At 35.2% G+C, this 22406-nt stretch overlaps 1 protein-coding gene across 3 annotated transcripts; it reads left to right on the top strand.

Moving 5' to 3' along the window:
* Positions 1–970: 970 nt before the first annotated feature.
* On the top strand, positions 971–22171 carry LOC25481862 (DNA topoisomerase 1). 3 transcript variants are annotated; one of them, XR_005645334.1, is made up of 24 exons: positions 971–1194; positions 1301–1858; positions 2721–3079; positions 3311–3962; positions 4130–4216; positions 4614–4660; positions 5941–6050; positions 6140–6240; positions 6845–6937; positions 8487–8570; positions 9507–9590; positions 10672–10740; positions 10913–10972; positions 12000–12071; positions 14548–14655; positions 14855–14931; positions 15384–15467; positions 16762–16876; positions 16972–17061; positions 17726–17791; positions 18298–18393; positions 18854–19001; positions 20408–20548; positions 21622–21758. XR_005645334.1 is itself a non-coding variant. In XM_039831813.1 (23 exons), the coding sequence occupies exons 1-22, from the start codon at positions 1129–1131 to the stop codon at positions 18950–18952; spliced, it is 3177 nt and encodes a 1058-aa protein (XP_039687747.1). In that variant the 5' UTR covers positions 971–1128; the 3' UTR covers positions 18953–19001; positions 21622–22171. The 3 variants fall into 3 exon arrangements, 2 of the variants coding, with proteins under 2 accessions (XP_039687747.1, XP_039687745.1); XM_039831813.1 differs by lacking the exon at positions 20408–20548 and having other exon boundaries at positions 21622–22171; XM_039831811.1 differs by lacking the exons at positions 18854–19001; positions 20408–20548 and having other exon boundaries at positions 973–1194; positions 21622–22171.
* Positions 22172–22406: the final 235 nt, after the last annotated feature.

The following is a 22406-nucleotide window of genomic DNA, read 5'->3' as shown; positions in this document are numbered from 1 at the left end:
CGAGAAAGAGAATACAGTAAAGAGAGAACCGAAGAAGAGAGAGTATGTGAATATGAGGGTTTTACTTTTTGGGTTAAATGTTTTTTATCCCTGTAAAATCGGAACCTTCTAAGTTTAATACTTACTTAATTTAATAGTTTTTTTTAGTCCTTGTAGAAAATTTCCGCACTCAGTTTTATTCGATATTAAATTCAAATTTGTTTAATTATGTTTAAACTCTTAAATTTTTGAATAATTTTTTGCTAAAATATTAAAACATTACTAAGAGTTCATCCTCATATAATTATCTCAAAATTTGATTTCTACGTCCAAATTTTTGTTAATTTTAGTGAAAGAACCTTTCGTAATGTTTAAAACTGGTCTAAAAAATTCGTTCAAATTTTTTTAAAAGTCTAATGATGATTAAACAAACTTTGCTTTAGTAAGGACTAAAATTACACGCAAATATTATTTGTAGGACGAAAAAAATTATTCAAATTAATTAAATACTAAACTTAGAAGTTCCAAATTTTATAAGGACAAAAAACATATTAACACTTACTTTTTTAATACTAGAATAAAAAATACTTTTGTTTTTATTTATTCCAAAGAGTCTAGTGACTAAATTCCCATACACTAAGTGCATAAAAGTGAGAAATTACATGTTCAAATTTGTATTTCAAATATTTCTATAACCTTTTATCACTCTCGGTGTATATATTTAACCTTAAATTCTCGGGTTCAAATTAGTAAAAAAATAAATAACACTCATCATAATACTGTAACAAAAGGGTGCAAATTCTACCAAAAAAAAAATTGGGTGAAAAAAAATAATGGCTTTGAGTAAGTTGTTCATCCCCATAAAATTCAAAAGATAACTTTAAAAATACATTTTTATTTTATTTTACCACATTCAATAAATAACTCTAGACATTTTACAAAAAACAAAAAACTCCCAGGCATTTTTCAGCACAAGGATATTAAAGGGCTTAAGAAATCCTCAAAAGTGATTATCACCTTAAACCCTCTTTGTTTCAATAAGACAACCCCTTATCCAATCCAACGCCTCTTGCAATTATCGCCTTAAACCCTCTTTCTCACCAAAAACCCTCAAAAACAATGAAAAACTGAAATGAATCTCTCAAAACAATGATTCAATTCCAACGCAACTTCTTCTCCACGGCAGCTCCTTCTCCTTCTCTTCGCAATCTCATGGTTAGGTTCACTCTAATCTTAATCTCTTCTTAATTTTCATTTTATCTTAATCACTTCATCATTTAACTTAATTACTTCTTTATCTCTCTCTCTCTCTCTGTCTCAGTTTCAACTCAGGTCATTTCACAATCCGTTAATCTCGCCGCCGCAGTTACCGCCACACGTGAATGTAACTAACTTCGCCGTCCACCGCCGTAACCGTTTTCCTATTCGTTCATTCAGTGTTATCAACAATGTAACTAACTTCACGAATTTGAAATCCGTTAACGTTACGTCTGTTAACGGTTTTGGTTCTCCGTTTAACGGTGTTGGAAGGATTTCGCCATTCTCGTCGACTGCGACGGAGAAGAAGAATAAACGGAAGAAAACGGTAAAAGCTGTTGCAGTTCGTGGTAAGGATAAGGATGTGAAATCTAGTGAATCTGTGGTTAAAGATGATGTTAAGAATGTGGATTTAGGGAAAACTGGTTTGAGTGAAGAGATTAAGAGTGATGAAAAGGATTTGAAAGTTAATGCTGTTAAGAAGAAGAAGAAGAAGCCGGTGCGGAGTAAGAAAAAAGACGATGTTAAGATTTCTCCCGCTGTAACTGATTCGGTGGAAGTGGTTGGTGAAGTAGAAGTTTCGAAAAAATCGGCTTCCAAAGGGAAGAAGACTAATTCAAAGGTTAGTATCTGACTATGAAGCATTGATAATAACACATGGCACATTGACATGTAGACACTTGGTAATTAGTTAGTGATTGAATAAATGTGTCGGTGTTGCATTGGACACCGACTTGTGTCAGAGGCACTCAAAATCAGTGTTGTCAATCGCGGATAGCGGAAAATAGTGAATTGTTAAAATTTTGCTACATAATTGTTCTACCGTGCAACTATAGCCGTTATTTGACAACACTTTGTACCAAATAGTGTATCATGGAATAGTAGCGAATTGCCTAAATTCCTCTATGCTATAGTTAAAATGCCGCTATGCAATAGTGCTATAACGCCACAATAGCCGTTATTTGACAACATTTTGTACCAAATAATGAATCGTGGAATAATAGCGAATTGTCTGAATTCTGTTGTGCTATAGTGCCGGAATGGCTTCTATTCAACAGCATTTCTAGAAAATGATGTGTATAATTAGTACAAGGTTTTAAATTGTGATTGCTTAGTTATTATACAATCACTGAAACTAGAACAAAAATTGTGGCCCCAAAGCTGTTGTAGTTAGTACAAGTTTTGTAAACAAATGCTCAATTTTATTATTCGCCTAATTAAAGGGGAGAAAAAACTAGGTATTGGATGGGGTTCGTCCATCATATTCAATTATTATTCTTTTTATGATTTCATTTCGTCCATTTGTCAATCCAAACATAGCCTTAGTGTTGTGGCCAGAGTTGCAGCCACATGCTTGCAATTTTTTGGGCATAAACCTTCTAGTTCCTAGGGAAAAGGAGCTATTGTAATGTGGTTCGCACTTTGAAACATTGCTATAGTGCTTGGTGTTGTTTTAAGCATTGATGTTAACATGGTTTGTTCAGGAGAGTTCGTCCATTAGCACTTCAAAAGAAACACAGGATAGTTCTGCTTCTACTAGGTCGAAAAAGAAGGAGGTAAACTCTTGCCAGGTTGATCTGGAGAAGCCACTAGGGAATTTTACGGGAAAACCATTGTATCCACCCGTGGGAAAGTCTGTGATGGTTGTGGAGTCTGTTACGAAGGCGAAGGTTATTCAGAGATACCTTGGTGATATGTATGAAGTCTTGCCAAGCTATGGTCATGTAAGAGACTTGGCTTCGAGGTCTGGATCTGTGCGACCCGACGATGATTTTAGTATGGTGTGGGAAGTTCCCTCATCTGCCTGGACTCACCTGAAGAGCATCAATGCTGCATTGAGCGGGTACATTCTCACATCCACTTACCTTAGTTTTCCAGTAGCATTGGTTGGTTATATTAATATAATTCTCTGTGGGTGCACTAATCACAATTGTTCTTCAGTATGATGTTATGTTGTTATAGTAAAGCAAATTAATAACGATTAATTGTAATGGATTGTTTAACTTCCATGCTTTTATCCACTAGTGTCTGGCTACCTGTGCGTTAAATTAATTAATTTCATGTTGTTTCACAGAGCAAACAATCTTATCCTTGCATCAGATCCTGATCGTGAGGGAGAGGCTATCGCTTGGCACATAATTGAGATGTTACAACAACAGGGAGCTCTGCATAATAATATTTTTCTCGCTAGAGTTGTCTTTCATGAAATAACTGAGCAATCTATAAAAACTGCTTTGCAAGCACCACGGGAGATTAATGTGAATTTGGTTCATGCTTACCTTGCACGGAGGGCCCTTGATTATTTGATTGGATTTAACATTTCGCCATTACTATGGAGGAAGTTACCAAGTTGCCAATCAGCAGGAAGAGTTCAATCTGCTGCACTTTCTCTAATATGCGATAGAGAACTTGAAATTGATCAATTTAAACCCAAGGAATATTGGACTATGGAGGCCATGTTTAATATGAAAGAGCAGAGATTAACCAAGGACTTAACATTTCTTGCTCACCTGACCCATTTCAATTCAAACAAGTTGAATCAATTTTCAATTATTTCTGGTGAGGAGGCAAGGGATATTGAAAGCAAAATAAATTCTGCAGACTTTCGGGTTATTAGCATGAAAAGAAACAAAGTTAGACGAAAGCCTCCAACACCTTATATAACATCAACACTTCAGCAAGATGCTGCCAACAAATTGAATTTCTCAGCAAGTCACACAATGAAGGTACTGATTTTAATTTATTCCAATCCTACTTCCCTACTTAACATAACCATGGCTGTAATAAGCAATATATGTTTTTCCTGTGGAATTATGATTTAATTAATAATTCTGTTTATTTTTTAGATTTTCTAGAAATTTCATAATTAATCTCTATTGAATTATGAGTGCAGCTTGCTCAGAAACTCTACGAGGGAGTTGAACTGACTAGTGGTATATCAGCGGGTTTGATAACATACATCAGAACTGATGGACTCCATGTAGGTATCCCATTGGTTGCATGAATATGGTGAAATTTTGTGAACTACCCTTTGTGCTTTGTATATAAATATCATATTATATATCATTATATCATTACCTGTCCACTTAAGCCGACCATGTCATCTCAGAATATATCCTCCTCTTTGTATTGTATAACTTTTCCCGTATTTAACATTGCTTTTCATAATAATTATGTCATGCATCTTATTCTTGGCTAATTAAACATGTCCACTAATCTCCTGTTATCTTACTTATGAGATTGCAATTTTGATTTTTACTAGTCGTTTTGCACATGTGAATGGCTTTTATATGGATTTAGAGTGTCTTTCTGTCATCGAAAAATTTTGTTTGTCAATGATCGTTTCTATTTTTAACACTTGGAGCTTTCTTTCTTAGATTTCTGATGACGCTGTTGCCAATATTCGCTCCCTGATCATTGAAAGGTAATGTGTGCATCTCCATACCTATTTCTGCTTATGCTTGCAACTGAAGCTACTAGAAGCTATTTTGCTTATACAGTCTTTTCATGCATTTTTTGCGTAAAAATTACATTTTGCCAACAGACAAGAGGGCTGTGTTTTGTCAAACCTTGGAAGTATGGCTTACCTGAAAAACTTCCACTCCTCACGTGGACAATCACCCAGGCCCAAGCTAGGGTTTTAGGCCTCAAAATTTTGGGTCAAAAAAAGGCCTAAAAAAAGTTTAATTTGGTTAAAAATATTATATATGACAACATAGTTGTATATGTTTCTCTAGTTGAGTTGATAAACGTGAAGGCCCAATATCCTCCTTCTCCTAGGTTCAACTCTTGGTCTAAAGAAAATTAATATTTTTTATTTTATTTTCATAAAATCTTGCGTAATTTTTATTTATTTTAAAAGGCCTCACAAGAAAAGTTGCTTTAGGCCTCTAAACATGTTGGGCCGGCCCTGTAATCACCAATGAACTACGACTTTGGCGGTGCTATCATGCACAATTGTTGGGCCGGCCCTGTAATCACCAATGAACTACGACTTTGGCGGTGCTATCATGCACAATTGTTGAGTGTGGTGGTGAGCTGCAATTTGCAGGAGCAGTCATCACAGTCACAAATCGCACCGGAATTTGCCTGTCGCAACTGCTACATGGGCTTCAATGTAACAAACCCCTTTTACCTCGGTAATCTTCGGCAACTTTCCTGCTACATTTTGGTGTATTCTGGACAGCACCTTCAAATGCTGAGACGGAATGTAGAAGAAGTAAGAAAGAAGAAGGAAGAAGAAAGAAAACACAGGAATGAAAAAAGAAGTTGGAGAAAGATGAGAGTTTACAGCAGTGCGGTGGTGGGTTGAAAAATAAGAGTGAAGAGGACGTTTCAGTTTTAGGGTTTACATTTCAAATAATGGGCTTTTAATATTGCCAACTCTTTGCGAAGTATTATTTCCCTAGTCTAACCAACAACTGTGAAAATATATTAAAATGAAACAGAAAAGAGAATACCTAAAAATTACTCTAACATGTCTAAGTAATAAAATAAAAAAAATGAACTCAAGAAAATTATTTATATGTATAGTTGGGAAGTGTAGTTTGGTTCTATCTAGGGTTAAGGCATTTTTTGTTACATTTTTCCCTTAGCACTTCTGTCTGAAGTTGCATTGCTATTTTTATTTATATTTGAATGCTTATTTTCTGGTTTAAGCAAGTTTTGATTTATCTAATGTGGGTTTAAATTTACTGGGTGCAGGTATGGACAAAATTTTGTTGCACAAAGTCCACCGAAGTATTTTAAAAAGGTAAAAAATGCACAAGAAGCCCATGAAGCCATTAGACCGACCGACATACGCAAGTTACCATGTAATATGTGATTTGCTTTCATAAATATTTTACTTCAATAATGAACCAAGGGCCACAGCTAACAATATTAATTCTTGTTGACTTGTCAGCAATGTTGGCTGGGGTGTTAGATGAAGAATCCTTGAAGCTATACACACTTATATGGTCAAGAACAGTTTCTTGTCAGATGGAACAAGCTGTTCTTGAGAAGGTTAGAACACAATATCTATCGAGATAAAGTATAGAATGTTAGAAGTATGTTTTTTAAACTAGTTTTTTTTTTTTTTTTGAAAATTTTGTTCGGATGATTGGCTGTAGATTGATTTAGAATTCAAACTTTCAAAGTGAAGCAACATTTTTCTACTTTTTAGATGGTAAAAAAATTTCTTAAGGAAGAGAGAAGTATAAAGAATGTGGAAAAGACATACTTCCAAGAAAAGGAAGCAAAACTGCAACCTAGGAAATTGGAACATCCAAACATGTAACAAAGCACGCCAACCTTTCTATTAATGTCCGAAACCACCGTTGGCGCTAAATACACCATGAACCGAACACGTAAGGGTGGCTATTAAATAACCTGTGTCAAATAAAGTCTTGAGTTGCATCGACTAAAGAAATGCAACGAAAGAGCATACCTCAAAATTTGGCCTCTTTGTGCAAGCCAAAACCTCTTAGATTAATTATAGGAGAAACTGATCAAAAAACCAAACAGTTCATTCCAAAAGGAAGTAGATCTAAAATTTATAGTTCACGTGCTTCAATTTGATGTTATTATTCTTGACCAAATATGTTTCCTGATGTCTTTCTGATTCCAGATACAACTTGATGTTGGAAATGCTGATCAGTCTATTGTGTTGAGGTCTGCTAGCTCGAGGGTCGAGTTTCCTGGATACCGGGCAGTGTTTACGGTATGGTTAGTTTTTGCAGATAAGTTATATTGTGAGGTGATGTTATTTAGCCTTGTGATGGTTTGTATATACTAGTTGATTGTGCTTTACAAATAATGAGTTTTTTGTTTATTATACTTATTCCTGCCAAGGCCGGTCCCAAGCCCGGGTAAAAAAAGAGGGTTGTGTCAGGCCTTGACAGCCAACGTAAAACTTTTTAGAATCTCTATGACATGGACAACTTACGAAATAGTGTGAATGCTAGGCCGTTGCCCGGAAGCAACGCGCTGTATAGCTCGAGTGCAGTGTCCAAATATGGTTTATGATAGAACATTATGGCATAATTTGATCCATGTGGCCGACCCCACTCAGTTGGATAAGGCTTAGTTGTTGTTATTTGTTTATTATACTTATACTTATTATTATTATGATGATAATCATTTTTGTTAATTTCCATCTAAGTAATTGTTGTTATTATTATTTTATTGTTATTGATGGACTGTATTATTTTCAGTTCGTTTACCAGTTAGCTGCAATTGGGTAACAAGCTGGTTTTGTAAGGATGAGTTAGATCCAATGTGAAAATCTAAAATGGTATCAAAGCCTATTGTTTTGGACCACCCATCATTTACCTCCACACACCAAACTCAATAGTGCTGGGCATGAGGGGGTATTGGAAAACCAAGTCCCACATTGATTAAAGATAAGGCCTGACTAGAGTTTATAAAGAGTGGCACCCCTCACCTTACAAGCCGGTTTTGTACGGATGAGTTAAACCCAATATAAAAGTCTAATACTCCACATAAAAAAAAAAAAAAGTATATTGAAATGCAGAGATGCTTGTGGTTCTATACTCTGTTGTGGGTATTACTTGATAAAGAGACTTATGGGATTCAGCGTAGTTTACATTGGATTCAATTGAATTCAATCCTTTCTGTATAAATATGCGAGGCTGTGTAGGTTTTGTATGGATGAGTTAGACCCAATATAAAAATCTAATACTCTCCACATTAAAAAAAAAAAAGTATATTGAAATGCAGAGATGCTTGTGGTTCTATACTCAGTTGTGGGTATTACTTGATAAAGAGACTTACGGGATTCAGCGTATTTTACATTGGATTCAATTGAATTCAATCCTTTCTGTATAAATATGTGAGGCTGTGTAGGTTTTGTATGGATGAGTTAGACCCAATATAAAAATCTAACACTCCACATAAAAAAAAAGTATATTGAAATGCAGAGATGCTTGTGGTTCTATACTCAGTTGTGGGTATTACTTGACAAAAAGAGACTTACGGGATTCAGCGTAGTTTACTTCGGATTCAATTGAATTCGATCCTTTCTGTATAAATATGCAAGGCTGTGACACAATTTTGTTTTCGACCAATTTTGTGTAGGTTCCTGTTAAGTACCAGTGCTTCAAATGTTTAAGCTCTAGGTTCATGAATGGTTTTGTATCTCCATCAATTTAAGCTAAAGTAGAGAATGTCCACATATACTGTACCTTTAAAGAGTAGGCCAGTAAAATTGATATTCTTGAGACTTATGTATGGTTCTTTTTCACTCCTAGGACATTGTCACTGAAGCTGGACGAGATAGAGACAGTGATGGATCCAATCATGATCTAGCTTTTGAGGTTCTAAATTCATTGAAGGTAATATATTTCTGGAAATTTATTGTTTCTTATGCTTTTCAAAATGATTTCACGCCTCTCCATTCATGTGCCAGTCTGTGCCTTGTTCCTTTCTTTGTATACACTGCTTTTCTTGGCTTCCTTATGTTGCTTTGCCAATGGCCATTGGGTTTTTAAAAGGGCTGTCTTGGCATATATACAGACAAAACTGCAAGGGCCCTTGTAAATTTAAATTGTAGTAGTTCCTTGTCTTCCACTTTCTATTTTATTATTTTTCTAGTGGGGGTAAGCCAACTCCTCTAAAAGATTTCGTGGTTAGGTGAAGGCTAGATAATAAAATTTTTCCTCTAGCCTTCCGCATGCAATAGCCGCTTGGGTTTAAAGTTTGTCTTGTAGAATTCCATTTTACCTTGTGCGGAAATTAAGCTTTATTTGAAAGAATGGGGCAGCAACCATTGAACACTGATCACTTAGTAAATAGGTTTATAGGGGGGATGTAATTGCATGTCAAGGATCAACTTTAATGGAGGCTCATGAGTGTGTTTATGTCTGAAAGTTGCCTATTCATTTTGAAAGAATGGGGCAGCAACCATTGAACACTGATCACTTAGTAAATAGGTTTATAGGGGGGATGTAATTGCATGTCAAGGATCAACTTTAATGGAGGCTCATGAGTGTGTTTATGTCTGAAAGTTGCCTATTCATTTTGCTAATTGTTCTTACCTTGACTTATGCTAGGTTTGTTATGTATCTTTTTTGTGTTTCCAATCAGTGAGTTCCCATTTATGGTGCAGAAAGTTGTACATATCAATCGCAAACGGACTTGCACCATTAGTAGATCAAAACTAATTCCCCATTGCTTTATTTTTTGACATAAGTACTCTTTATTTATGCTTCGATATGTATTGATGCCGTAAATTATTTAACACCTTTCCCTCATTGACTTTTATTATATAGACAGATGATTTGTTACATCTTGTTCAAACTGAGGCGAGTCAGCACCATACACAACCGCCACCACGTTACTCCGAGGCATCACTGGTAAGTCATTTCGTGTTTTTTTTTTGGATAATCATTGTGTCTTTCGTTATGCTTAAAGAAGTATTATAGACCATGACTGCGCTGATTTCAGCTGGTACTACTCTTTTGTCGTATGTAGAACTTATTCTTGATATTGGAATCCTGACAACGGGTTATTATATATTATGAATAGATAGGTATTGCATTTTAACATGCCTGGAAGTATGTTACATACATCCTTCGAGCAAATGCTATTGCTAGGTTTCAAAATGTTGGTTTTTATGTTACTAGATATCGTACCGTCTTGAGGCAATTCTGAATGATTTGTAGTATGATCTTAATAGCTGGTCTTGAGTAATGAGCAATTCCCATTTCCTTTAGTTGGGTTAACACCTGATTCAATTCAATGGTGAACTGTATATTCTATTAAAGCTTTCCTTTTGTTTATTGGATTTTCTTTTCCTTCCAACAGTGTACTTCTATTATTTCTCATTAAAACTTCAAAATCCTGCATCTCTGTTAATTCATTTGAAGATAGAAAGTCGTGCATAATGAAATACCGTTTCACACTTATTAATCTTGGATTGGCTGTTAACTAGCGACATTCCCTCAAACTTTATAACCTGTGCTGTCAGCTTGTGCACAAACATGCTACATTTGGAGTTTCGTTACAACATATCTGTTTCTCGACTTCCCGGTGAACTATATGTATGGCAACAATGCATATATTGAATTCTTTATCATGTTAATATTTGTGACTTATAATTTTAAATTATCTTTTACAGTATCGAAAATAAATAGATCTGTTGCTACATATTGAGTTCAACATGAACTGGAGCTCCTTTAAATATATGCTTTGTGCTGGCAATATATTGAATTCTTTTTCATGTAAATATTTGTGACTTATAATTTTAAATTATCATCTATGCTATATGAAATAAATATATCTATTGCTACATATCGAGTTCAACATGAACTGGAGCTCTTTTAAATATATGCTTTCTGCTGGCAAGGAGGAGATAGAGAGCTTTGATTTCTTTTGCATCTTGTCTGTTTCGTTTTCTCTTTTTAGAATTTCCCTTATGCTATTTGCATGTCATAGGTTAAGAAACTTGAAGAGCTTGGGATTGGAAGACCTTCAACGTATGCAAGCACATTAAAAGTATTAAAGGTATTTGACTTGGAGACAGTCTAATGTCATAAGCATACCATGTCTTTTCTATCTTATTTCATGTCAAGGCTAACAATTAAGTTACAAGTCATGATTAAAGATAATTATGTTCATTGTTCACATTCTTGATTTATGTAAAGAGTTATGAGGTCTCATTTGTTTCTTGCTTCAGGATAGAAACTACGTGACAGTAAAAAGCCGTGTTATCTCTCCAGAATTTCGTGGTCGTATGGTAAGCTTTGGTCATGGATTTCTAAATTGATTGTTTGCTGGGATGAAATTACCAGTTCTATTGTTGTACTATATTATTAATATGCTGCAAAAGAAGACTTCAACTGATGTTGGTCTTGCTTTCAGTAGCTTGAACTTTTGGAATCTATTGATTTATATCTTTCCTCGGTTGTTTTTCCCTTGCTATGTGTTGTAAATAGTGAAGTTTTACTATTACTTTTAGTAATTTGTAATTGGCCCATTAGTCATTAGTCAGGCCCATTAGGTTAGAGTAGCCTATATAAACACATTAGTGGTTGTACATTATTTATCTCTGAAATATAATATATTCAATTTTCACACTATGCATATCGACCCTCTAATTTCAAGCTACAATACTTGTACATATTCACAGATATATTCCTTTTAATTATGATAATCAATAACAAATGCAATTTATCTGATATATGATTGGTTCTGTGCTCTTTTTACCATTGTCTCCAGTTTTTTTCCCAATTGTCTATACAATTTTAAATTGACTAAATACTGCTATATTCGTTTGATTGATCATTGCCTTGGGAACATTTCTCCTGTTACCTTTATTGTACATGTGGCAACGTTATAAATATGTTGTCTTTTATTAGGCCCATAAAAGAAATCAGAGTCAAGCCAGTTTGAATCCTTGTCATCTGCTTCACTGTTTTCCATAATGGTTAGGAAATGACATTTGAAAGTATGGGTGAATTTGCATACTATGCAGATTTGAACAACTTTAAATTATCAATACATTCCTCAGTATTTTATAGAGAAATAACCCCTCTCCTTCTTCAACGAGCCTTTTATATTTAATTCCGCACAAATCTCTTCTGCTCATGAGATACATGGGGAATGTGATAATTATTCTTTATATTATAAATTAAATATGGGTCCTTTTCGTTTCGTATTGTACATGACTTAACTCAGGAAAAGCTTGTCCATTTTCAATTATCTTTTGCTCTGTAGAAGTTAGATGTGTTGTAATTTATGCCGTTTTTCTGTGTGGTATTTAGGTTTCAGCTTTTCTGTCACATCATTTTTCAGAGGTCACAGACTACAATTTCACTGCTGATATGGAAACTGAGGTATCTACTATGATTGTGTCCCCTCCCCACTTGATCTCTGCCATGTATTTTCAATCATTTTTCTTAAGTTATGCAAAAACCTAGGAAAGCAGGCTTTGGAATATTATTTATATTCTTTACATGTTTTGGAAAATATTCACAGGTATCTTGGATTCCCAGGAATCTATTTTGCTCATGATTCCCCTCTTTTTCATTACCATGAAGGGTGGGAATATTGCATTCTCACGGCAATGAAGATTGAACTCAACCAATTTTTTCACTAAGTTAAATTTTTAAAAAATTTGTAGGAATATTATATTATTACCACACACATATATAAATACGTACATAGGAGTTAGTTATGAATCTTGTCAGAAACGATAGGATCGAAGAGATGAAGATGAAGTTCATAGGAGAAGTAGGCCTTAGAGGTAGAAACAAAGGAATAATCCTTGTAATTCATATTGAATTAGATTGAAAAAGATAACTAGAGAGTACAATAGTGATAGTTATTTATAGGGTGAGTTAGTCTAACTAACTCTTAACTACCTAACCAACCAACTAACCATAGTTTATATCTCAACTAACTATGGTTTATTCTATATACTCTAATAGTCCCCTTCAAACTCAAAGTGGGAAAATTCACCAATTTGAGTTTGAAATACTATGAAAATACACTGGACTAACTATAGGGTAGGAACTAAGTAAAATGTGGTAAACTAAGGAAAACAAAAATAAAACTGATAGAAAACAAAAGAAGCCCAAGATGGAAACCAGGAATCCAGGGGAAGTTGAGTTGTAGCAACACAAAACTCCTTAGTCTTCTGCGTAGTTTCAGGATTGCAACTTCTGAAACACGCTTATGGGACCAAAACAGCTTATCAGAACTCACTTTTCGAAAACCAGATTATCCAAGACAGGATTTTGCAAAACGCACTTTTCGAATCAGCTTTTCTAAATCGTGTTTCTGCAACACGATTATGCAACAAAACATTGAAACGTGAATTAAGCCATGAACAGAAAAATGTGTTTCCAAAACGCGATTGTGGAAGGAATTCTGAAACCAAAACGCGTCCAAATTTTCTTCTTAAAAAATGCACTTCTGTAACACACAATTCCACTAACACGCTGTTGAATTCATTGTCATTTGCGTTCCAGAATCTCTCAATCATAGCAGAATTCATTAGTGTCGTGAAACAAAATACTTCGAACCTTCAAGTGTTTGTTTGAAAACGAGTATGCAACGGCTGTGTTGATTCCGGTGAAACCAATCAAAAGACGATTCTTCCCTCTGTCCCATGGCATTCACCATAGCCGATCGATATCAAAGCTTTTGCACATGAAGAACGTAATTGAAAAAGAACCTGACAGAAAAGAGGGCAATGAACTGCAGTGATTTCCACCAGGATCAAAATTGACAATAGATTCATCATGTAACTGAAAGTACTGAAGCTTGCTGTTGACTGTGATTCCAGCTTCTTCCTGTTTTACGACGAAGAAGAAACTTACGCCGTAAACAGGTCCAGAGCCTAAGAGAACGAAATCGGTGACGAGACTCTTCGAGTTCTTGATTGCTACTTCAAAAACGGTAAACTCAGATTTTCGATTGTTCAGTTTTTCCGATTCAGCAGAGGCGTGAAACAACGAATCAAGTTTATGTGAATTCTTGTTTTCCTCTGAAGCATCAAACACAGAGTTGCGATCAGTGCACCAACGTGAATTAGTGAGAAAGCAAGGAATTTCACCGATCTTGATGGCGATTCCATCAACCGCTGGCTGAAACGAAGCATTCCACGGTGTAGGAACAGAAGCAGAAACTGAATCACCGAAAGTACCGAAAATGAAGCAATCTTGCAAAGTGGAAGAACACGAAGATTCTGATGCAGAAGCTTCAAGATCTTCATCACCAACCGAATCCTCTTCATCACCAACAAAATCCTCCTCATCGTCTTCATGATCACTATATGCGCAATGGTATCGCTCTGATACCATGTCAGAAACGATAGGATCGAATAGACGAAGATGAAGTTCATAGGAGAAGTAGGCCTTAGAGGTAGAAACAGAGGAATAATCCTTGTAATTCATATTGAATTAGATTGAAAAAGATAACTAGAGAGTACAATAGTGATAGTTATTTATAGGGTGAGTTAGTCTAACTAACACTTAACTACCTAACCAACCAACTAACCATAGTTTACATCTCAACTAACTATGGTTTATTCTATATACTCTAATAAATCTTTCTTCAAATATCGGTCCCGGGAATATGATTTTATACTCTCCCCCTCCCCATAAAGCTGTATATTTGTACTACTATTGCAATTGTAATGTGACATCTTGGATTGTTGACTTTTATTTTGCATTTTAAAAATATTATTGCCTCCTTCCCTGCCCTGTAACGTTTTTATTTGATTTTTTGCTTACTGTCCGAGATAGGTGGTCATTGTTATTTGCCTATCATTTCTTCAATAAAAAACTTGTCTCATTTTTTTTTCAGCTTGATAATGTTTCTGCTGGAACAACCAAATGGAAAGGCCTCCTTGGAGATTATTGGACGCGGTTTAAATCATATTGTGACCGTACTTCTGGTGTTCATATTCACCAGGTTTGGAATCTCTCTTCTTTGCTCAATGCTTGCCATTTTGGGGTCTCAAATCACGTTTTTGTTGATATGCTCTCTTGGCAATGTTTTCAGTGCACTTTGTATGTTTGCATCGGCTGTTGGTGACTGTGATAGCCTGGTTTAAAAATGTGGAGCATATTTTTTCATCTTATCTACACATTAATGATTTTTATACTTGCAGGTTGAGAAGATGTTAGAAAAAAAATTTGAGGATTATTTATTTGGCTCTTTCCCAAACAAGAGTCGTTCGTGTCCAAGGTAAGTTATGTCATGTTATGGATAGAAATAGTTAAATATTAATCTCATCATGTGTGCCACACCCTCATGATTCTATGTTTATGCTGCCGTACTTTTTCCGTAAAAGAGATGATAACAAAGATAAGTGTGCGCACCTTACTGTCAAACTGTTAAAGTTTAAAAATTTAAATACTTATTGCTTGTGAAACTTGGTTGACATTGCATCATCCACCACCGTTTAAAATTCACCGATACAGCCTTTCCTAGTAAATGGTATTTGCTGACCCTGTGGAATATAAATTATATGAAATCACGTTTGTAATTTTCTAGTTATACTGGGGTAAATTTTGTGTTTTGAATGTGATTATGCTGATTTTGTTTGTAGAAAATGGTTTGTTGATTGCATTCATTATATACTGCCTGATTTGTTTGTCAGATATTCTCTTGATAACTTCTTATTTGACTTGTTTCAGTTGTACGGAAGGCACACTGATATTTAAAGTAAGTAGATTTGGTTCTGGCTACTTTATAGGCTGTGATCAACATCCGAGGTGCAAGTGAGTATTATACTACATATTTGCTTTGTAGGTTCTAAGTTATAGCCTAACTGTTGTGATTTTCACACAATGGTGTACTCAGGGACGGATGCAGGTTGTAGAATTTGTGGGCTTGTGCCCACACAATTTTTAGAAACAATTTTTTTGGTAGTATAATGTATTAATAGTTGACATTTGATCACATGAATCACACTTATCACAAATCATTTCTATCTTGGCCCACACTTGTCGTCATATATCTCAAACTATTATTAAGAATTAGATGCGAAATCAAGTAGGGGATGACTGGTTAAATGATTGTTTAGTTATTTTTATAGAGACATATCATTCAAAGTTTCCATAATATGAATAATTGTAGATGACAATTATTAATGCTACAGATTTTTATATATAGTGCCCCCACTATTCAAAAATCCTGGATCCGTCACTGGGTGTACTTGTATGCTACTTTACACATTTGGAAGAATGGTGGTTAGTTATGTTTTCTCATCAATGCAAAGAAACCTTAGCTATTGTATAGTTTGATTCTTATGAATCTATGATACAAATAAATAATGAGGTCCATGTGCAATTTATCAGTTGACTTCAAATTGTCAAAAAGGAGCCAGTAGCATGAGCTTTTCATTTTAGTAGAAGCAAGGGTATATGAAAATGTAAGGTTGAGAAAAATATTAATTCTAGTTTTAAGTTGTGTGAAAATTGGAAGCCAAACCATACCATAATTAATACGATTAAACTATTTTGGGTCTATCATAGAAAATGTTTTTAAACTCGAGATCCTATGTAGAATCAGGAGGGGCTGCAGGATTGTAACTGAGTATTGTAACATTGATTATAAATCCTACCTAAAATCCAGTGAAAACAGTTTTTTTCCTGCAGTAGCTACTTTTGCTCATCAAATCACTCATTCAATTCGATGAAGGTATCTCACCTGTGGTCTGGGTTTATGTTGAGAACGGAGAAGACCTCTGGATTTCCTGTTAAGGAGTGTTGATTAGATGGAGAATAATTCAACAGAAGTAAACTTTTAAAAGGGTTTAGTTTTAAATGGTTTGCCATTAGACATGATTCACAAAAGGATTTAATTTGTATACACTTACAGTGTAAACTTTTTTTACACATGCATCCAATCAAATCAAGCTCATGTGGACATTTTAGGAACTAATCGTTCCTAAAAAAAGACATTAATTTGTACACCTGCTAATTTTTAAACTTTTTAGGAACTCCCCTTGCGAAACACTTCATCGTTGGAAATTATAAATTTATGAGTGGTACTTGTGATTTCTGAAAACAGGTACATTGCTAAAAGATTATTATCTGGTGATGAGGAGGAGGATGATACACCTCAGCCAAACAGCACTATGATAGAGGAACCAAAAGTCCTAGGTTTAAATAGTTCAAATGAAAAGGTAACCTTGGCCCTTTCGTGTGTTTTAATGGACTGGTGTAATTGACTTGTTTGAACTGCTAAATATTGTGTATAATGGTATTTCTTTTCCCTCAGGTTCTTTTGAAAAATGGTCCTTATGGAATCTATGTTCAACTCGGAGAAGACGGGAAGGAATACACACCTAAAAGAACATCTGTTCCTTATGTACGCCTTACTAGCATTTTCAACCTCTTTCAGGCAGTTTAGTTAATTTTTTTGGCCGTGAATAGTTTGTATCAAAGACATGGAAAAGTTTGTCTCCCATTTTTCTTTCATTCCCACCTATTGTGCAGTCTTCTAATAGTATTATAGGAAGTTTACATTTTCTTGAATGAAGGATTTTGTAATAATTGTGGATATTACAAAGGTCATCTAGGTACAAGTTACTTGCGATGCAAGTATCTAGTCTTCTTATTTGGTAAAAAGGGAAATATGAATATGTTAGATGCAGAATATACAAGAGATAAATGGGAATAAGAGGGTATATGAATTCTGCACACTTTATTGTTAGCCTGTTATAACATCCAACATGGCAGTTACACAAGTTACAACTGCTATTAAATACAGAAACTGTACACAAATACAAAAACTGTCTAAAATAACCACTCCTCTAGGAATCAGAGAGCCTAGTCTCTCCCAAACCACACCAAATGACAACCGAATGTCTATTATGAGTCATCCCTATTCTATTTATACACAATACACAAAGAATTACAATTGGGCCTAATTTAATTTGGGCCTGCATCTGACAATATGTCTAATAGGCGGCCTACCAACAGAATATTAAGACTTTAAAATATTGTAACTCATAAAATGTGGGTTATTTCAGGTTAAGGATTTGGACTCTACCACTCTTGAAGAAGCACTTGCGTTACTACAATATCCAGTGACATTGGTACGTTTCTCATTTGAGCTCCTTGCGTGTTGATTTCGCATGTCAATTTTTGACAGCCCGGTTTATAATGAAATAATTGAGTTTTATACATATGGTTGTGCTGTATGACAATCTTGGTGTAGTAATAATATCTTATAAACAAGAAAGTGTTTAATTGATTTACACTATCGGCGTAATTTTGTTTTACACATGCATCCAATGATGTATTGTCACATCATTTAATGCGTTAAAAACACATGACTTGTCATACCTCATTAATTGACGTGGCAACACATCATTGGGTGCATGTGTAAAATTTTTATACATTGACCGTATATGTAAATTAAACTCAACAAGAAAAGTGCAAGGCAAATCTTCATTCAATTGAAGCATTACTGTTTAAAAAAGAATATTAAGCTTGCACAGTGAAGTCAGTTATTATTATGCGCAGTGAAGTTAGTAAATCCTCCCCAGTGTTGTGTTCTGTAGTCATTGCTAACTTAGTAAATGTTTTCTTCTGGATTTAGGGTAAGCATCCTGACGATGGAAAACCTGTCATATTAAAGGTCGCAAAGCTTGGCTATTCCATTAGACATGGAAAGACAATTGCTCCTGTTCCTAAGGTACTATTGTAGTTTCATTATTTTTATCAATATTTTATTTCCTTCCAGTCCATTGCGGTGGTTGCAACCACAATGAAAGGAACAATATGTTTCTGAGTTCATGAGTGTTGTTTTAAGTGAATTTGTGTTTCTGTATTTTTTTAAGAAAAAAAAACTAATTTTCAATGTTCAAATCTGAGCCATTTGAATCCTTCATTGCCACATGGCTGATGTCTATGAAAGGAACATGACTAAATGGATGTGAAAAGAAATGGAGGGGATACAGAATTATTTGATCAACTCGTCCATCTGATAATATATTATTTTACTTATTTTGTTATAGCTTTAACACTCGTGTCCACTACTTGTGAGTTTTGACTACCAATGTTTGTTTTGTATATATGTACGAGCTCTAATTTAATTACACCAGTTTTAACTGGGTATGTTCCTTGACTTTTCCCCCCTTTAAATTGGTATCCAGAGTATGAAGCCAAGTGAAATCACCTTGGAAAAGGCCCTTGAATTTTTATCAGATGATAATGTGAAAACTGTTGGTGCGAAGCCCAAAAACGCCAAGTAGTGCTTGCTTGATGTGCCTGTGATTTTCTTTCAACTGATACATTTTGATGGTGAGTATGAGGATAAGTTTTTAAATAATTCCCAATTTTGACAGTGATGGAAATTTTCCTTCCAAATCAATTTGAGCAACCATAGTGTCAGAGCTAAACTGTAGATCAACGATAGAATCAAATTGAGCAACTCAGTAGATAAGATTTGATCAAAGTCAGTATTCTCTTCCTTTAGTCAAGTTCCTTTAATAGATGTCTGCCACTGGCAATTAAAGATTTCAATGACCCTTTCTATGAACGTGGAAGCAGTGCCCCTTCCCCCTGCCATAGCAGCCCTTCGTTGATGTCTTGTACTCCCATCCCCAGCTGCATCACCACCCTAACAACCCACCACTGCGTTGCTAAGGCTTTGTGAGTTTGGAGAAGGAGGGGAGGGCTTTGGGGGTTGAAAAATAGAGGGATATGGAGAAATCTATCACATTTTTTAAAAGAGTAATTTTTTGGAGAATGATAAATTAATGCTTATGATTAATATATTTTTAATTTTAAGAATACTATAACAACTTGATTGAATTTGAATTCATATAAACCCTCCAAAACCCCCCAAAACCCTCCTCCAATACGGTTTTTGAGAGCCCTCAAATGAGGCGGATTTTGTATTTTGAAGAAAAATGAACCCCCAAAACCCTCCCCTTTCAGTGTCCTTTATTTCTTTAATTTGCTCCTTCCTTGTTTCCAAAACTCTCCCCTCCCCTCCAAACTCCCAAACAAAGCCTAAGTCGCCGGCGCCGACACTATTACAGGTTCTATTGAATCCTAAAACAGAAAAAGGAGAAAATGAAATTTTACAAAATAAGAACATGAAGTGGCAGCACATAGGAGACACAACGGTGAGGCAGTGGTGGCATATCATCGAGCAGTGAAATGGCAGCGAGACTGTAAGGGTGAGATGTAGTGGAGAGATGGTGAGATCCCGTGGCGGAGAGACAGCGTGGGGAGACAGAGGAGAGACTGAGATGTCTTGGCGGAGATGATGAAGAGAGACAGAGTGGTGGATACGATGAAGAGAGACAAAGTGGCGGAGATGGCGTGACAATAAGGTTCTGATTCACGAGTGTTGTTTTAAATGAAATGGTGTTTCTGCGTTTTTTTAAGAACAAAAGCTAATTTTCATAGTTTTAATCTGAGCCATTTAGATCCTTCATTGCCATGTGGCTGACATCTGTAAAGAAACCTGATTATATGGATGAGAAAGGAAATGGAGGGGATACAAACTCATTTGATCAACTTTTCCATCTGATAATATATTATTTTACTTATTTTGATATAGCTTTAACACTCTTGTTTCCACTACTTGTTTGTGACTACCCATGTTTGTTTTGTAAATTTGTATGAGCTCTAATTTAATTACACCAGTTTTAACTGGGTATGCTCCTTGACTCCCCCCCCCCTAAATTGGCATCCAGAGTATGAAGCCAAGTGAAATCACCTTCGAAAAGGCCCTTGAACTTTTATCAGGTGATAATGTGACAACTGTTGGTCGGTTCTCAAAAACTAAGAAAGCCTTGATGTGCCTGTGATTTTCTTTCAACTAATACATTTTGATGGTGAGTATTAGGACAATTTTATAAATAATTCTCAATTCTGACTAAATTTCGACAGTGGATGAAATTTTCTTTCCATATCAATTTGAATAACCATAGTGCCAGAGCTAAACTAAAGACCAACTATAGAATCAAATTGAGCAACTCAGTAGATGAGATTTGATCAAAGTCAGTATCCCCTCCATTTAGTCAAGTTCCTTTAACAGATGTCTGCCACACGGCAATTAATGATTTCAATGACCCAGATAAAAAATTTGGAAATCAGTTTATTTTCAGCTTTTTTTTAAACGAGAATACATGTGTTTTAAGAGAGAGAAAAACCCTTTCAGTTTTTATGAACGTGGAAGCAGTGCCACTTACATCTCTGCCATAGCAGCCCCTTGTTGATGTCTTGTACTCAACCATTCCCAGCCACATCACCTTCCTAACAGCCGACCACTGCGTCGCTAAGTTTCCGGCGCCGACACTATTACAGGTTCTATTGAATCCTAAAATTGAAAAAAGAGAAAATGGAATTATACAAAATAATTACATGAATGATGCAAGGATCTCATAGGAACATGAAGTGGCAACACAGAGGAGACATAGCAGTTAGGCATTGGTGGCATATCATCGAGCAGTGAAATGAAACGGAAGCGACCGTGAGATGGCATGGGGAGACAAAGAGGAGTGACTGAGATGTCGTGGTGGAGATGACAGAGTGGATAAGGTTCTGAGTTCACTAGCGTTGTTTTAAATGAAATGTTGTTTCTGCGTTTTTTAAGAAAAAAAGCTAATTTTCGAAGTTTTAATCCGAGCCATTTAAATCCTTCATTGCCATGTGGCTGACATCTGTGAAAGAAACCTGACTATATGGATGGGAAAGGAAATGGAGGGGATACAAACTCATTTGATCAACTCGTCCATCTGATAATATATTATTTTACTTATTTTGATATAGCTTTAACACTAGTGTCCATTGTTTGTGAGTTGTGACTACTAATGATTGTTTTGTATATTGCATTAGTTCTAATTTAATTACATCAGTTTTAACTGTGTATGTTCCTTGTCTTCCCTCCCTTTAATTTGGTATACAGGATATGAAGCCAAGTGAAATCACATACGAAAAGGCCCTTGAACTTTTATTAGGTGATAAAGTGAGAACTGTTGGTCGGCCCAAAGACCCTAAGACTAAAGTTGCAGATGTTGAAGCTTTGTAAGATTTTGACCTGGATAAATTAGCATGAGTTCAGAGTTTTCATGTGATTAACAAGACTAACTTATTGAATAAGCGACTAGCCAAGTTCGAAGATTATGCAACCAGGAGTTGCAACTCAGTCCCAGATGAGCGAGGGAAGATTCTTTTATGGAGCCAAATGAAGATTCTTCTATTGAGCCAATGTATACCAGTAGTTGTTCATCAATTTTGTTCCATGTTATTTTTTGTATATAGGCTGGCCAATCTGATTTATTTGATAGAAGTATAATTGTCCTGTTGTTGTACCAAATGTTGACTTAAGTTATTAAACCCTGAAATAATTTGTTTGACCTAAGGGTTGACATTCTTTTATCCTTAATTTATATTGTAAGGATGATCAAGCCACTCACCATAAATTCACAATAAAGTAGATAGATTATCTTGTCTTTTGTCTTGTACTTTTCTTTCTATTTTTCATCCATCTTTAGGCCTATGGTTTATTTTGGTCTCTTATTTATTATATATTTCAAATTGAGTTCTTATGTTATGAACGTTATATCAACACATTATCTGTTACTAGCTAGTTAGCTTATATGGTAGTTGAGTTGATACTTAATGGGGACTAAATAAAAACAAAAGTAAGATAAGAAAACAACGAAATTATTTTAATACAAGTATTTTTTG

Source organism: Medicago truncatula, chromosome 1 (assembly GCF_003473485.1).
Source record: "Medicago truncatula cultivar Jemalong A17 chromosome 1, MtrunA17r5.0-ANR, whole genome shotgun sequence".
NCBI classification, from domain to species: Eukaryota; Viridiplantae; Streptophyta; class Magnoliopsida; order Fabales; family Fabaceae; genus Medicago; species Medicago truncatula.
Note: the sequence above shows the minus strand (reverse complement) of the source record. Positions and strands in the feature narration are given on the sequence as shown.

Bases quoted from the DNA above. Each gene is read 5' to 3' on its own strand.
- LOC25481862 (XM_039831811.1), top strand. From the start codon at position 1,129: ATGATTCAATTCCAACGCAACTTCTTCTCCACGGCAGCTCCTTCTCCT. The intron at 4,661-5,940 runs GTAATGTGTGCA...TACTGGGTGCAG, and splicing joins CGCTCCCTGATCATTGAAAG to GTATGGACAAAATTTTGTTG. The intron at 9,591-10,671 runs GTAAGTCATTTC...TGCATGTCATAG, and splicing joins GTTACTCCGAGGCATCACTG to GTTAAGAAACTTGAAGAGCT.